Source organism: Lacerta agilis, chromosome 17 (assembly GCF_009819535.1).
Source record: "Lacerta agilis isolate rLacAgi1 chromosome 17, rLacAgi1.pri, whole genome shotgun sequence".
Classification (NCBI taxonomy): domain Eukaryota; kingdom Metazoa; phylum Chordata; class Lepidosauria; order Squamata; family Lacertidae; genus Lacerta; species Lacerta agilis.
The window spans coordinates 3773904-3790688 of record NC_046328.1 but is presented as its reverse complement, the minus strand read 5'-3'; the positions used below and the strand labels follow the sequence as shown (position 1 = coordinate 3790688).

At 42.9% G+C, this 16785-nt stretch overlaps 1 protein-coding gene and 1 long non-coding RNA gene across 4 annotated transcripts in view; one reads left to right on the top strand and one right to left on the bottom strand.

The window, feature by feature from the left end:
* LOC117061428 overlaps positions 1-1972 on the bottom strand; it is a 7256-nt gene extending 5284 nt beyond the window's left edge. Inside the window, exon 1 of the long non-coding RNA XR_004428091.1 lies at positions 1874-1972. This is a non-coding gene — a long non-coding RNA (uncharacterized LOC117061428). The remainder of the gene's footprint in view (positions 1-1873) is intronic.
* CCDC62 (coiled-coil domain containing 62) overlaps positions 1-16785 on the top strand; it is a 17460-nt gene extending 675 nt beyond the window's left edge. Inside the window, exons 2-14 of one of the 3 annotated variants that reach the window (XM_033174242.1) lie at positions 614-790; positions 1384-1576; positions 2658-2824; positions 4156-4257; positions 5204-5375; positions 6345-6446; positions 6951-7039; positions 8190-8290; positions 9177-9881; positions 12876-13053; positions 13936-14064; positions 14347-14439; positions 16454-16785. In XM_033174242.1, coding sequence (XP_033030133.1) covers positions 755-790; positions 1384-1576; positions 2658-2824; positions 4156-4257; positions 5204-5375; positions 6345-6446; positions 6951-7039; positions 8190-8290; positions 9177-9881; positions 12876-13053; positions 13936-14064; positions 14347-14433 — 2061 coding nt within the window. In that variant the 5' untranslated portion in view covers positions 614-754 and the 3' untranslated portion in view covers positions 14434-14439; positions 16454-16785. The remainder of the gene's footprint in view (positions 1-613; positions 791-1383; positions 1577-2657; positions 2825-4155; positions 4258-5203; positions 5376-6344; positions 6447-6950; positions 7040-8189; positions 8291-9176; positions 9882-12875; positions 13054-13935; positions 14065-14346; positions 14440-16453) is intronic. The other 2 variants (XM_033174243.1, XM_033174244.1) reach the window with 2 other exon arrangements.

Here is a 16785-nt window from a genome sequence, read left to right as displayed (position 1 = left end):
GGGAGCGTGTGGGAGGAAAGAAAGAAGGAAAGAAAGAAAGAGGAGAAGACAGCATACTTTCATTCTTTACAGAGTATTTGAATGGTGTGCCTGTCTATCTTTCTAAGCCACTTCCCACTTTTCATCTCACATGTCTCTGTATATAATTGATTTACTCGGAGATTTCTGCTATGCCCCTTCAGTTAAAAACTCGGGGTGGTAAACACTGTTACATGTATAGGTGGGAATACATGTATTATGTGCAGTGCATGCATTTGGTTATAATACATACACACTGAATTCAGAATGTCTTTCATTGTAACCTGCTTTTATGTGTTTTTAATTGTAATTGGTTTCAGGTGTTTTAGAATGCTTTAGGTGTTTCATGTCTGAATTTTGGATGTGGCCTATAAAAAAAACATTAAAAATGAGCAAATGTTAAAATTGATACAACTATATTAACAAATTAGTATATAATAAGGCAACAACAAACGAATTCAGCAAACATTTAATACAATTCAGTGTCTCCTTCCTCCTGAGTAATTAAAATTTTCCGTAATGTGAGGTGGCCTCTTACTATAAACTTACTATAAGTTGTTTTTGATGTATCCCTACTCAATCTCTGTTACGACAGTTACCCTCTGAATTGCTGAGTTGCAATGCACAAGAATAGGGTTCTTCATTGCTCTGGGAGAGCTGAACTACAGTTAGAAATTGTCCACACCACTTCTGCAACAATTGTACCTGTTACAGTCCTGACGCCAGCACAGTCCTTATGGAATCATCATTGCCTCTCTCCACTCCACACCAGGTAACAAAACCAAGTTAAATCTGAAAGCAGTATTTAATACCTCACATTTCACTAAGCACCAAAGACTGATGGACCTAGATGTGTATTCTCCTTTTTTGTTTCAAGGTTACTTCTTAACCTTTTTAGGAAAGGTCTGTGGTGCTTGTATGTTCGTAACAGCATGCTGTATTAGGCCACAGGCCCATCTGGTCAGCATCCTGCTCTTGCAGTGGCCAATCGGGTGCTTGTGAGAAGACCACAAGCAGGACCTTGAGTGCAGCATAACTCTCTCCTCCTGCAGCTTCCAGTGGAGGTAGAACATAGCTACTGTGGTTAGTCACTATTGATAGAATTGTTTTCCATGAACTTCTTTTAATAAGCCCCTTTTAAAAACATTCAAGTTGATAGGCATCTCATCAGAGTGAATTCCCTAGTTTAACTATGCACATGTCTCTGAGCTTTCATTGAAACAGTTGCAAGCTTTTAATGGAATAGAAACAAGCCACAGCGCTCTTAATAAATGCTTTGTATTTCGAACTGCATACTTACGTATCAGCTACCTAACTTGTGATGTGATGTAGGTGGGACTGTTTTCTCCCCTCTTCCTCTTGTAGAATAAATCCTCTGAACCGGAGAGCAGTACCATTCAGAAGCAGAGGAAAGAACTTCAGCTGCTAATTGTGGAGCTGAAAGATCGTGATAAGGAGCTCAATGATATGGTTGCAGTGCACCAGAGGCAGCTGCTGGCTTGGGATGATGATCGTCAAAAAATACTGACGCTGGCAGAACGGTGCAGCAAATTGGAGAGTGAGTGCCATGCAGACCACAGGCTGAGGAATTCAGCCTGTGCAGTAGTAAGAGTATTGTGCCCATTTTGCAGGTGGAGGAACTGAGCCTGACAGCCACTTGAGGGCACTGGTTAGGTTTTTTTGAACTGTGATTTCCTGGTTTACAGTTCTGTCCACAGCTTCATGGTTCATGGCAGTGGGCATGGTTCAGTGGCAGAGCACATTTCACATGTAGAAATCCCCAGGTTCAGTTACTGGCATCTCCAGTTGAAAGGATCAAATAATATCCCAGAAGAGGGGAAATGTCTACCTGTACCTGATCATCTGCATAGCCACTGCCGGTCCAAAGTAGAAAGCAGTAGAGAAGATGGATTAATTTTGCCTGACTCTCTATAAGGCAGCTTGATAAGTTCAGTCCCTTGGCAGTTACATTATGATTGTGCTCTAGGTTTAAGACAAAAGACATTAAATAAAAGGTGTGCACCTCTTCTCATATACGCCCTAAGCTGTTTGTTGGAACTTTAAAGCTGCTGCAGGCCAGGGGCTTAGAGAATCTATTTGGCTGGTCCCACAGATGCTGGCTGGCTACAGAATGGAGATTTTATCTGAACTGAAGCACCATGGAAATGCTAGAATGTTGTGAATGGCAGGAAACGTGTAGAACCTTTCGTAAGTGATGCTGTAACAATAGCAAAATGCCAGTAGTTTCCTAAAAGGACTGATATCACATAAGATGGATGCTGTTCAAAAAGAGCTTCATGTTTTTGTATTGGGTTAATTTTTAGATGCCTAACATCTGTATGTAAAACCTTCAAATAAAACCCCAAAGATGTGCTGAGAATTCCATCCAAACTTCCAAGTTGTGGAATTTAAAAGGGGAAAAACATGGCAGGTAAAAAGATCCAGGAGAACATAAAATGTTTTAGGATGACTCCTAGGTAGACATTCCTTTATAGAATTAAAATATCTGTACCTATCTGTACCTCTCTCTCTGCCTTTTTTTAACATTTCAAACGTCAGCTTAGTTTAAGGAAGTTTTGTGTGTGCATCGTTGCTCTCAATTGCTTTCCCAGAAACAGTACCTGTTACTTATCCCTCAGATGAGCTGCACAAGAGAAATGAAATGATTAGCACACTGACTAGAAGGCTAAAGCACCTTGAATCCCAGCAAAACGACCGCAAGATAACACTTGAGAATACTCAGCAGAAGCTCCAGGAACTCTCTCGGAAAGCCTCTGACACATCACTTCACTGCCAGGCCCTCGAGGTAAGCTTTAGTTCGTGGCTAGATTCTGAATGCTTTGGGTAGATTTGAATGTAACTCTGAGTAAGGGACAAACTTGACCTAGTGCTGCTGCCAGGTGTTTTGTGGATGGTCCCTTCAGCAAGATGCTCTCAGCATGTCTCCCTTCCCTAAGAGCACCCACTTCCTCTCCCTCACTATCATTGCACCACCCCACCTCCCATAGGAGAGGATAAAGTCTATAGTGGTTACTGTTCCTTCTTGCTCAAGATGTTTGAAGAAGGTAGATTAACAGATAGGAGGAGGAGGACCAGGAGGCTCCAGAGATTAGCAGTGCACCCCATACATGATTTTAGGCCTTGGAAGGTGCCCAGAGGTTCCCACTGCTGGCCCTGACTAGGCCTGACATTTTCTGTGACATATCTCAGTTTCTTTATTTGGCTGAAGACAGATGCAAGGGACATGTGTGTGATTGGACTGGACCATAGACAGGATAGTTTATGAAATAAAACATTTGCCTCCACACAGCTTCCCCTATGAGATTTCTTATATTGTTGGTTTCCTGTGTTTTCTCCTTTGTGGCTCATGCCAGCTTTAGGGAGGAGGGGAGTAGATTTCCAAACCCAGGGGCCCTGCAGCTGATTTTAGCTAAAGGGCAATACTTTGGGAGATCTGGCCAAGGATATTCTGCTTCACTTCTAGGTTAGTGTGCTAATAAGGTTCCGGTGAAATAGGAAGAGCAGATGCAGGTTACAGTAGGTGGATAGGAAGAATAGGAAGTGAGGGGGAGAATTAAGAGCTAGTTCACATTGAACAGTTTGGGGTTGTTGTTAGCAAGCCTTGCAGCTTGGGTGAATTAGATTTTAATAATCACTTACAGTTTCTGGAGTTCAAAGGCTTTATTTATGCAGAAACTATTTGCAGGATGAATAATGATGAGAGAGAGAAACAGTAGGCGTTGTCTAAACAGGTTGGGAGGGAAGAAAAAAATGGCTTAACTTTTAGGAGTGGAGTTATCTTTGACAAAGAAGCTACAAACGGGGTGGCTAGATCACTAGACAAACAGTGCCCTTGTGTGGTCTAAAGTAACACATGCATTAACTACAAACTCAAAAGAAGGAAATGTATTTGTTTTTCTCCATCAGATGTTGTGAGCCAAGATGCTGCGCTCACACCAGTGTGCTGAATTTGCAGTAAGGTGGCTGTTATTAAGTCATCCATACATGGGCTGATCAAGGATGTGGGTTGCTAGGGTAGCTTTCTGCTTGTGGTGCAATAGGGCTGGGAAGGCCACACAGAGCACAGGGTTTAGATTTCACTGTCAACACTTTTCCCCTTTCTTTTCTGTTTCCTAGGAGAAAAATCAAACCCTCAGTTGCTCAGTGATGGAGCTGTCCAATAAATTAGGGCAGCTGCAAGCCAGAGAGCAGGAACTGCTTACTATGTTAAAGCTAAAGGTAATTTTACCTGTATGTTAGGAGCACCCCTGTTTCCGGGTACACTTAAATAAGACAGGGGCAGGGCCCAAACCAGATGCTGCTGATTTCCTTATAGAGCAGGGGAAGACGACCGGGATTTAAAATGCAGCATCAGTAGCAGGGAGTAGAACCTTTCCCATCGCCACCAACTGTCTGCAGTTCTCTATCCAAACTGATTTTTAACCTGGTCCCCCCCCCCCGCTAGTAGGAGGTTACTTTCAATTATGGGGCTCTACATGGAGAAAAAGGAGGTAAGAAAACCCTGGAGGAGAGGGAGGTGTTCAGTGGGACATGAAATCCCCACTCCCAATACGAGATTTTAAATTTCTTTGTAGGGATTTAGTGAAAGGCTTGGTTCTGCTCACAGGTCTGCTGTCTTCGGGAATTCAGACAGAAGTCTCTCCTGGCCTTACCTGCAAATGTTGGGGTTCCAACCTGGGACCTTCGGCATGCAAAGCAGTGTTCTTCCAATGAGCTTGAAGAAAAGACAGCAATTTGTGCTGTAAATGTTTTCCTTTGGGAGTTTTTAAATTCTTTGTTTTGTTTTTGAGTCCATTATTTTAAATGACCCCCCCAACCTGTTCTCTTCTGGTCTCCCCACTCCTCCCCTAATATCTTCATTCATAAATCTATTTCTTTCATGGTTTTAATTTTAGAAGCAAAAGATTTTTAATGGAACAGTTCTATTTTGTGAAGGTTGTGAGCCAATCTTGGGGACTCTGGTCAAAAAGCAGGATAGAAATCTGTTAAATAAATAAAATGCGATAGAGTTCATTCAGTCAGATGAACACTGCCAAGCTCTGAGCTAGTTTTTGAAATGAGACTAATAACTTACAGCATTCAACATATAAAATGAAAGAGGCACAGATGACAGCAAACAAGGCAAAACAATGGACCAAATTGTTTTTGTTTTTGTTTTGGTTAGGATAATGACATACTTGAAGCAACGAATCATATTACTGAATTCACATGTAAATTTAAAAAATTAGAAAATGCTCTGCGTGCAGCAAAGATGGAGGAATCAAGCGTCAATAGGGAAAAGCAGGATTTTAAACTCAGGCTGAAGGAACTTATGTTGGAAACAAGCAAATTAAAAGGTAAACAATGCTTAGAATTTGATATTCATAATCTAAAATCTGAGTTGGAGAAGGACAGTGTTCCCGTTTGCATTTGCTCCTGCCAAATGAATCAGGCTGTCCATCAATCAGAGAATTTTCAGATTTAAGTAAATTTGCAGTTTTCCCTTAAACTCAATATGTAGGTGCCTTTTTCAAATATTGAATATATGGGAACTTAGAATTTAAAGAGCAGAAACTACGACAAATTTTTTAAAAAGGAAGGGAAGCATTTAATAACTTTTCCCCATTCCTTCTTGTTGGAATGAATCAGAAGCAAAAGACCCCCTCCAAAAAAAGTACATGCTATTTTCTATAATCAGACTGCAAGTTAACATACATTTATTTTATTTAAAACCTTTGTACCCCACCTTTCCACCAATGTTGGCCCCAGGGCAGCTTTCAACAAACCTTTTACAAATAGCTAATTGTATAAATACAATCCATCACAACAAAAGAAACAATAGTTGCAGAAGCAAAATGACAGCAGATTAGCTGGAAATTTGAGTGCCACCCAAAGTTCAAGCATTATTATTATTATTATTATTATTATTATTATTATTATTAATTTTCCCAATGAGTGTTTGACCACAGAAAAGGCCCAGTGTCTGGTGACGACCCCCTCACTTCTGACGGTGGGGTACCCAGAGCAGAAAATGTTAATGTGTGTGCAAGCTATTATGGTAGCCTGCTGTCCTTCAGATACCCTGCAATAAACGAGGCAGTTATAGTTACTGTACAATTTTGTTGGCAATAATGTACAATAAACTGCTAATGATAAACTATATATTCAGTGTGTAATTTTAATCCTTGTTGCAATGATAGGAATTTTAGTGTTGCATTGCAACAAAAAGTTCTTGCTGGACATTTGGCTTATGATAATTTAAATAGACGTGAACTGTCTTTAGAAGGTATTTCATCTCAGCAACACTCTCTCTTTTTGTTTTATAGGTGACCTCAGTGAGAAAACAAAAGAAAACAATGAGCAGAGGGAGGAAATCATACGCCTCAAGCAAGAAAACAGTTATTTGAACAATGAATTGATGCTTTGTGGTGAGTAGACAAAAACTAATGTTTGGACCTTAGCTTTTGAGGGGAGCCTACAGTCCATCTGGCTCTGATTTAGTACCGGTAAATATGTTGTTGGATCTTTTGCCTGTATTCTTTTTTTAGGTATCAGCTGTTGATCAAAATTACCCAGCCAGAAATCAGGACTAGATGCTTTGTTCCCATATGGAGTGGAACCATTCCCTCCAACCTTTGATTGGATGTGGGTGGACTCCAGCTCCCTTCAACCTGCATGACCAGCGGTCAGGAATGCTGGGAGTTGTAGTCCAACAACATCTGGAGAGCCACAGAGTCCCCACCCCTGCTTCACAAGAGGGGAAATCGCTCCCCTAAGTAACTGATTCTAAAGCAATCCCTGTGTATAAAAAAATGAAAATGTTAGCTAAATTAGCATTCATTTTCTTTATGACTGCTGCTTATTTATTGTTTCTCTGTGCAATTCTTTGTTGTGGAAAATAACCAACCCTTCAACCCCCTCTCTCCTAACAGCTGAGAGAGCAAACAGAAAAGACCAGCTGCTTCAGTCTGCTAAATCTAAACAACTGCGAACTGACACAGAACTGAGCAATTTGCGACAGGTTTGACTCCATTTTCTGGGTGGGGGGTGGGGGAGGTGATTGCCCTTGTTTTTGTCCTTTTATGTCGCAATGAGGAACATAACAAAATCAAAGGTGAACAGAATTGGCTGTTGCAATAACTTGTTTGAAGAACCTGTTTTTGATACTGGGGCTCAGTCTTGGAATATGTGAACTAAACAGAAAGGACTAATGTCTCTAAAGCACCTCCAGTGAAATGTAGTAAAATATTTTAAATTCAAATGCACTGGAGGATATCTCCAAATGCTTGTGGTTAAATAAAAATTGGGAGAGACAGCTTGGTATAGTTTATTTGTACGTGGTGTTAATGATCTGTGTGCTGCTCTCAGAGAACAATAAAGTAGCTAGATAGTCCAGGCCATGGTATAGCCATGAATCTTATTGGGAAACTGTAGTCCAGTCACCATCCTTCAGCCTGACCTGATCTTAATTGGAGGCTAAGAATGGCCAGAATCATTCTGGAGATCTTTGAAACAGAGTGGGATACTTAACTAAAATTGGGGTACTACTTTTTACATGTAGATAGACATTTTGTTTTGCTTTATTTTAGTTTTGTATTCTCTATGAAAACAAAACAAAAAAAAAATTTTTTCTCTTTCATTTTTTTTTTACACAGATCTTTACAATTGCTATAGCAGCATGTACTGAATATGGAAAAAATGGAGTGGGAAGTATTTCTGATACAGTTCTCTGAAATCTTAAAAACAAACCATTTAAAGAGAGCCAGTTTGGTGTAGTGGTTAAGAGCGGCAGACTCGTAATCTGGGGAACCGGGTTCGTGTCTGCACTCCTCCACATGCAGCTGCTGGGTGACCTTGGGCTAGTCACACTTCTCTGAAGTCTCTCAGCCCCACTCACCTCACAGAGTGTTTGTTGTGGGGGAGGAAGGGAAAGGAGAATGTTAGCCGCTTTGAGACTCCTTCGGGTAGTAAAAAGCGGGATATCAAATCCAAACTCTTCTTCTTCTTCTTCTTAAAATTTCTATGTACTGTATCTGAAATGCCCTCATTATTATTGTTTTAAATTTCTTGCTTTGTGTGTCTGTGAAGAGAAAAACAGGGCAAAAATAATGTATCAAAGTGAACTGCTTGCTCTTCTGAGGTTTGTTGGTTGTTTTGTTGTCTGCCTTCAGATCTATGTGAAGCAGCAACGAGATCTGCAGTTTCTGCATTTCAACTTGGAGAGTTCCCAGGAAACGAAGCAGAAACATAAGACACAGGCACACGAGGCCAGGTAAAAGTGGCAAATGGCTTTCTGAAGAGAAGGTGCTTTTAAAGGGGACTTATAGGTTGCACAGCGGGAGGGCTAGGAAAACATTTCAAAATCCTAACCCTGGTTCTTCCAGCCCTGCATAGAGCATATTTAAACACTAATTCATCAACACTCATTAAGAGGAAACCCCTAGAAGTGCACCATACCAATCAGAGTACAGCCAACAGGGGTGGGAGGAACAGTATTTGTTGAAATGCTGCCTTCTGCTCCATTCTTGGAGCGTGGTCACTTAGCAGCTGACTGTTCCTGCCTTGAAAAGACCAGCAGTGGAAGCTGCACAGCCAAAAGACTGAATCGGGGTGCCCCAGCTGTGCTGTGTTAGAAAGACTTTGTTCTCCTAAATTAGAGTCACTTGGCATTGCCTGTATTGAGAGCCACCAGGTTGCTAAGCTGTCTCACAGCATGTAGTTCAGGACAGTAAAATAACAACTTTAATTAGGGCTGATGACATTACAAGGATTTTTCCTTGGGCTCAGCTTAAAAAAAAAAAAAAAAGACGGGGGCAGATGTTTCTGTTAAGTCCTGTAGAGTTTATGCCAATCTGAAGAGGAGACTCTTGCAGGCTAAATAGGCATGCCAGGGCAGAGAAACAGATAGAGATTGTCCCTTTACAGATCCAAAAACCAGCAGTTATTTGATTCCCTTGAAACTGATTGTAAAGCAACAGTAGAAGCCAAGTAGGGCAAATCCTAAAGGGCTGGAAGATCCTGGATGTCTGAAACAGGAATGACACACCCTTGGGTGGACGAAGTGTGTAGAGATTGATGGGTGCAGATCAGATAATGTACAGGCTTAAGTTGTTAAATGCAGTCTTGATAACGCAAGTTCCTTATTGTGCCCTTTATAGCACAGAGATAGTTTTGTCAGATCCTGGAAGTAGCGGCAACAAAGACACAGTGTGTAGCGAAGCCCATCAGAAGATACACACCCGGTTCGTGCATTCTCCCAGCTGTAGTTCAAAAAATATCTGTGAAGCACACAGAGCCGAGAATAGGCAGCCAAAGGGCCCCGAGGAGAGACAGCCAGCAAGCTTGGATCAGTTTCAGGAAGGGCTGTTTTATGGGCAACGAACTATGCATAGGGAAGAGCTGGATCAGAGCGGTTCCTTGAGTTCTGGGGAGACAGACAGCAGACCTGCCTCCCAGTCAGACAGCATGTGGAAGGCAGAAGGCAGGGAAGTGGCTCGGGCACCAGAGCAAAGCTATGTGGCATCTTTACCAATTCATGAGCATTGGCTTGAACTAAATTGCCACACCGAGCCCACAAACTGCCAGAGTCATGTGTTGAAGCTGTCCGACAAATCCAGTGAGGATTGCAAAGATAAGGAGATGGGCACATGTAAGCTGAGTCCCAGCAAATCTCCTAGTCCATTTAAAGGGCTGGAATCAGGGTACTGCTCCCGCAGCTCCATAAACAAAGCCGCGCTGTACCAGCCTGTAAGTGACCAGCGGTGGATGCAGATTTTCAAGCCTGTGAAGGGAGAAGCAGCTTCATGGTACGGAGCTTTTCCCAACGGTCCTCAGGCTGCGATTAGAAGCGGCAAGTCGAAAAGGTTCAGTATTTTGCTAATTGCCTACAAAATTAGTCCATTCTCTTGTAAGCTAAGATAGTCCATACTCCAAATGAAAAACCTATGAACAATCTTTTAATAAACCAGCTACCTAGTCTTCATCAGACTGTTTAGAGCAGGGGTCAGCAAACTTTTTCAGCAGGGGGCCGGTCCACTGTCCCTCAGACCTTCTGGGGGGCCGGGCTATATTTTTTTTTGGGGGGGGGGGGCGCTGAACAAATTCCTATGCCCCACAAATAACCCAGAGATGCAGTTTAAATAAAAGGACACATTCTACTCATGTAAAAACATGCTGATTCCTGGACCGTCCGCTGGCCAGATTGAGAAGGTGATTGGGCTGGCCCCGGCCCCCGGGCCTTAGTTTGCCTACCCATGTCTTAGAGCAAAAAAGGAAAGGCAACAAACAGGCAGACAGGTGGCTACCTGACTAGTCTGCTGTTAGACATGGGCAAAGGCTGTTTTAATCAGATTAAACTGACAGGCAGCACAAAGCTTCTGGTCCAGCCAATCTTGGTCTGCATCTGAACCGCCTGAATCTTTGTCCCTGCTTGCTCAGCAGAATAGTGCCTTCTGGCTGCTGCACTTCAGGCAGCAGCTCCAGCTCAAGTCCCCAGCTTCTCTGGTCTTCTCTGTTATAAAGCGTTACTCTAATTACTGGGGGACTGGGCGGAGGGGAGAGAGTCCTGGATGAAATCCACAAGCCTCATTCTGGGGGGACCCCCCCATTTTAGTCAACTGCCCCCCTTGACCAGAAACTAAAGGGGCAAAATCACCACCCTTTGATCTGAGCACTCTTATAACAAACCCGTTGCAAACATGGTCTGCAATTTTAACCTTCACACAGTTCAGTTTGCACTTTTGATATGCACGAGCTTCTGTTGGCTACTTTTTTGCAGGGGTGGGGGAGAGAATCAAGCCGTGCAAAGGGCCTGGGGCTGGTCAGAGCGCCATCGGTCAGCCACACAGCTGCTTTCAAGGGCTCATGCCTTAAAATGGAATGTGGATCTAGAGCAGCCCCATCTCGCTCACCTTGGAATTCATACACCGTCCCCTCTGGCTTAGTAGACCAGCTGTAAATAAATCTCTTCCCTTTCTTCCAAAGCCCATAAAAAGACCTGAGACTTCACATTGCTTGTAATCTCCTGACCCAACACAGAGCTGGTTTGTACACATGGGTGAGTCTGGCCATTCCCCTTGCACAGTTGCAGGGGCAGACCTGGGTCCCACTGAATGCTGTTAGGCCCCAGCAGCTCCACCAGCGTGGACAAAGGTCAGGGACTGGAAGTTGTAGTCAAGCAACATCTGGGGGGCAGGGACCACATTGGCCATTATTGGAAACAAGGCCACCTCAGGGTTATGCAGTGGGGTGCCACAGGGCACTGTTTTATCCTCACTGCTATTCAACGTCTATATGAAGCTGAATGAAAGAATCTTTATTTGCGTCAGCCATCGGCCATAGCAATCAAACAACAATACTGTACGATATACAAAGAATAGAAATACAAATAAAAAGTCGATTACATAAAATACATTTTAGGGTTTTGAATCAATAGTCAAATAGTGGATCTTATTCTAATTGCCCCAGCTAAAACCTTTGCAACCTTTGTTGTCACGTGTTCATCTTGATCTGCCAAGAGAAAGGACACTGTGGCAGTGGCTTGGTGACCTGGAATGGACAATAAAAGAGGGGTGATAACCTCATTGCTCAAGTCTTTATAAAGAGTGCAAGCCAGAAGGGTATGTGCCACCAATTCGGTACTGCCATCTCTACAGGGACATATGCGTTTTTCCTGTGGAATCTGTTGGAAAGTACAGCCAAGGGCAATACATTCAATCTTGCGAGAGTAAAAGCACGTCTATGTTTTAGAATTGCTAGGTTATGCAGATAGGGTGCCAGAGAGTCGAAATGGGAAAGTGGAAAATAGTCATACCATGGGCAAAATTTCCTTATTGTGGCCAAGTTGTTCTGGTGCTCAATATCATTTAGGCGCTGACAAATTAGACTATATGAAGCTGCCAGGAGCAGTCACTGGGAATTTGGGGACAAGGTGCTATCAGTATGCTGACGACACTCAGCTCTGTTTCTGCATAACATCTGAATCGGGAGAGGCTGTTTGGGACTAGGAGGACACAATGCTGGGAGGGATGAAGGAAAATAAGCGGAGCTTGAATCCTGGCAAGACAAAGTCACTGTTACATTTCTTTGCTCTCAGGCCTTTGGCTAACTACACAATCTCTGGCCTTTTAAACTCCAGGGTGGGATGGGGGTTGTTTTTGTTTGTTACTATGTTGTGTATTTTTGTGTTTTTATATTGTAAACTGTCCTGGGATTCTCGGATGAAGGGTGGTATAGAAATTTAATTTAATAATAATACAGGTGCCACACACTACTTGTTCTGCATTTGTCATAAATTGTTCTTTTAGTATGGCAGCACCTACACTTTGGAACTCTCTGCCTTCTGACCTCAGGCAGGAGCCTTTGAAATACCCTTTTCAGTACCTGCTTAATGCATTTTTGTTTAGGCAAGCATTTCCAGACATGTAGGTGTTGATGTGTTTCCATTTCTTTCTCTTTTTTTACTGCTGATTTTAATTGTCTTTAAAATGTTCTTAATTATTTTAAATCATTTTTGTTGATAATTTAAATACTTCTTGTAAGTCACTTAGAGGTGTTGTTACAATTAAGCAGTATGCACATTTGGTAAATAAAATAAAATAAAAAAGGGCCCTGGTTCCTCCGCTGCAAACCAAGTTTCTGCAGTCATAAGAACTAGAAACTTATTTTTCTTTAAAGGGAGTTTAAAATTAGATTCCACTGGTCCAGAATTGCCTTATGAACCTGCACATCCTTTTGCTTTCTCATCCCCTTTATGTTTTAAAAAGCGTGGTGCTGTACCAAAAACTCATATTTATACCCTTTCCTTACAATGTGTGCTGAATATGACTTTCTAAAAGTATTATTTTCAATATTCACAGTGACCATGATGTGGACCTGCATTTTTCGGACTTGGGTGCTCCCTGTCTGACATCCACCCAAAAGACAAGCGGGAGCAAGGGAGACGATAAGTTGTTTGAAGGAGAGCTGCCTTCGGAGTTCATGAGCTTAACAGACATCCAGGCAGCCAACGGATGCTGCCATCCGACCATCCACAAAGTGAGTGTCTGGTTTTGTAAGGCAGCATGTTTTGTCCCAGTAGTGATGTATGGAAGTGAGAGCTGGACCATAAAGAAGGCTGATCGCTGAAGAATTGATGCTTTTGAATTATGGTGCTGGAGGAGACTCTTGAGAGTCCTATGGACTGCAAGAAGATCAAACCTATCCATTCTGAAGGAAACAAGCCCTGAGTGCTCACTGGAAGGACAGATCCTGAAGCTGAGGCTCCAATACTTTGGCTACCTCATGAGAAGAGAAGACTCCCTGTAGTGGCGTACCAAGGGGAGGGGCAATGGGGGAGGAGCACCCCAGGTGCCAGCCTGGGGGGAGGGTGACACTCGGCGCCACCCCCCCCACTCCCAAGCTGCCGCCTGGCACCCCTTCCATGCGGCAGCAGCAACTTTTAAGGCTGCAGCGTGTGAGCAGCAGCACAGGTGCCTGTCTGTGCTGCTGCTCACGCGCTGCAGCCTTAAAAGTTGCTGCCGCCGCACGGAAGCGGTGCCAGCCGCTTGCGCCTGGCATCTTGGTGGAGTGCGCATGTCAGCACGATGGATGCTGCACATGCATCGTGACATCAACCAGGGAAGGTGAGTGAAGATCTATGTCAGAAACAAAAGTAGAATAAGACAATCTTACTCAGCTACGAGTGATTGCCAAAGAACAAGAAGGTCCAACGCTGCCACAGGTTCTTGATCCCACTAATGCTGCTTCCCATTGCTGCCTGCTTCCAGAGTGCCTGCTGGCAGCCCTGAAGGCATGTAGAGATATTCCATAGTTAGGTTGTCTCAGTGCTTTCCTTCCGAATGATCTCGTGTGTTCAAACCCACCTTGTGTCTCTGGTTCCAGGTCTTCCTTAACACATTTTGTTTTGGTTCATCCTAGGATTCTTGCTCACCCACCAGCAAGCTGCAGCGGCTGCTGGCAGAGTCCCGCCAGATGGTAGCAAACCTGGAGCTCAGCAACCTGCTTGGTGCCAGCCCTGACTGCAGCCCCAACAACAGCCTTCATATGGTATTTTCTGGCTTTCCAAACAGTTTTGGTGACAAAGAGAATTGACTTAGAACAGAAGTATCTATATCATCTATCATTCTATCTATCTATCTATCTATCTATCTATCTATCTATATATCTACCTATCTATCTACCTATCTACCTAAATTATACCAATTACACATTGTAACAAAGGTATTTATGAGTAGTTTTTAACCTAGCTTATGCCCTGCAGGCACACATTTCTTTTTCATGGTTATTTTCTTAAGGATGTAATACAGATCTGTTAATGTCCTTTGACAGGCCGGGGAGTATAGCGAATCCCTTTGCAAAGGGCGATTGCCAACTGCGGAGGAAAGCGAGATGAAGCTCTCCCTTTTTTCTTTATGACCTCAGGTCAGTCGTTCTGCCTTTCCTCTCCGTATTTGTTGACTTTGCACAACACAGAGCTGAAGAGCACAGTAAAAAATGTATATGAACACCTGCTAGTATAAAGTTCCAAGTGCAATTGCAAAGCAGTACATTTCTTGTGAAAAACTGTTGTGCCAAAGTGATCTCTAAATTGCCTTTTGTGTTTTATACATGTGTTCCCTACTCATAACAAGTTATTTGTTTTTTGAGTATTTGCAGGTGAAGATGTGATATGCAGAGAGTGATGCATGTTGGTTGCCACAGCATACATTTAAGGCACATCTAGCACACATTTAAAGCACTAGAGTTCCTGAACTGTAGTTTCCTCTGCACAGAGCCACATTTTTCTGCACCATTAACAACCCTGGGATGCTTTGGGGAAAGTCATGTGCATTGGATATGCTTTCAATGTATGTTGTGGACGTTTGCCCTTAGGTTGCCCAAAACCACAGCGGCAGTATTATGGCAAGCCTGTTGCTCCTGGGCTGCAAAACGCTCTGAATTTTTTTAGTGTGATCTGTGGGCACTTAAATGCCATGACAGTGGCAGGATTTCCTTTCAGCAGAGGCTGGGAATCAGGTTCCAGTGTGCATACAGCACTTGCGCCCAAGATTTAAGTAATTTTAGCCATATTACCTAACTGCACTTCCCCAGTGGTGCCCTGCCGAGAGTACTGCATGTCCCAGGGTCCACTTAGTGTGAACTAGAAAACAGACTTTTAGTGATGCAGCTGCAGCCCTCTGGAATCACTTACCGACTAAAATCTGGCCAGGACAGGTGGGCCGAGCTTAAGAGCAGACCAGTGTGGAGCAGGCTTTGCTCTGGTCTGCCCCCAGCCGATAAATGTTGGCTGCACCTGACCTCAGGACTGTAGTCGGCTGAAGACCAGATAAGGCATTGGGTGGAATCCTTTAGTCTAACATCAGGCAGCGGGTGAAGTGGTGTGTCACGCCAACCTCAAAAGAGGTGTGTTCACTGGTTATCCTGTTAGAGGGGTCTAGTTGGAAGTCTCTGTCCAAAAGCCAAGGCGTACAGCTGATGGGCCTTCAGCGGCTTGGGAGTGCCACCCGTAGAGTCTTGCATTGACTCATTAATCCTAGGCTCGATCCTGTCATTCCTCAGCTCTCCACCAGGAGGCTGAGAGCGCAATACACCCAATGCCTAAGCCAATAAATAATAATAATAATAATAATAATAATAATAATAATAATAATAATAAATATTTTATTATTTATACCCTGCCCATCTGGCTGGGCTTCCCCAGCCACTCACAGCTTGTAAAGCCAAATCCTACCTACATCTGGAATCAATAAAGTTGTGGCCAGTTTTTACAAAACCCCGAAAGTTGTCTTGTCCAGTTTGTCCACCATTCTTAGGTTAGGCCTTGCTCCCTGAGGAGCGGTCGCTGCAAGTAGGTCTGCCAATGGTTTTATTGCTTTTAGTTTATTGAGTCAGTAATCTTTTGTCCTTTTATTTTATTTATTCTTATCGTACAGTGTTTAAGCAGCTTTTGGTTGTGAACCACTTTATAAATGTGCAAATAAAATAAATAAATAAGACGATCTGCCACAGCCTAGGCTTGTGTTGGAAAGGAGTTTAGACAAATGCGAAAGAAATTAGAAGTATGTTACATTGGAGCCCTTGGCATCTCTGGCATGCCTCACGGCTTATAAATGCTGATGAACCTGATGTCAGCCAAGAAGGAAAAATATCTTTGTCAACATGGAAACTCCTGAGCTGCCAGCTGTTTGCGGAGCACTGGAAATGAAAGTTTCCGGCAGTGACACAAAGGCAGCTTTGTGGCAGACAGTTCATCCCATGAAGTAAATACACCTTTAAAACAAAAACAAACAAAAAAACCCTCCAGGCGTCACTGAGGTTCTAACTGGCTGTGTTTTTCCATATGCTGTCATAAAACTGCAAAACCTGCAACTGAATTATGGTGTGGAGTTTCAGCGTGTTTTGCTTCTTCAAAACTTTCCTTCTCTTTTCAAAGCAGGTGTCTCCCATGTTTTGTCCACAAGAGCAAAGAAATGCACCCTTTCTTTCGAAGACAAAGATAATCATGGTGTGTTAAACTCAGTGGACAGTCACTCCAGCTCAGTTCATTTAAATCTCTGAAAACCTCTCAAGTGCCAAAGACCTGTGACAAAACGATGGGATTCATTCCCTAATTTTTATTTTAAAAACTAGAATTATGCTGAATGAATAAAAATGACTTCATATGCTCAGATTAACTGCTAGTATGTTTTTGGAAGGTTATTTAAATATGTAACTGCTCATTAATAGGTGATTTTAAGAAAAGAAATAAATATGTGTTTGTGGCTTTTC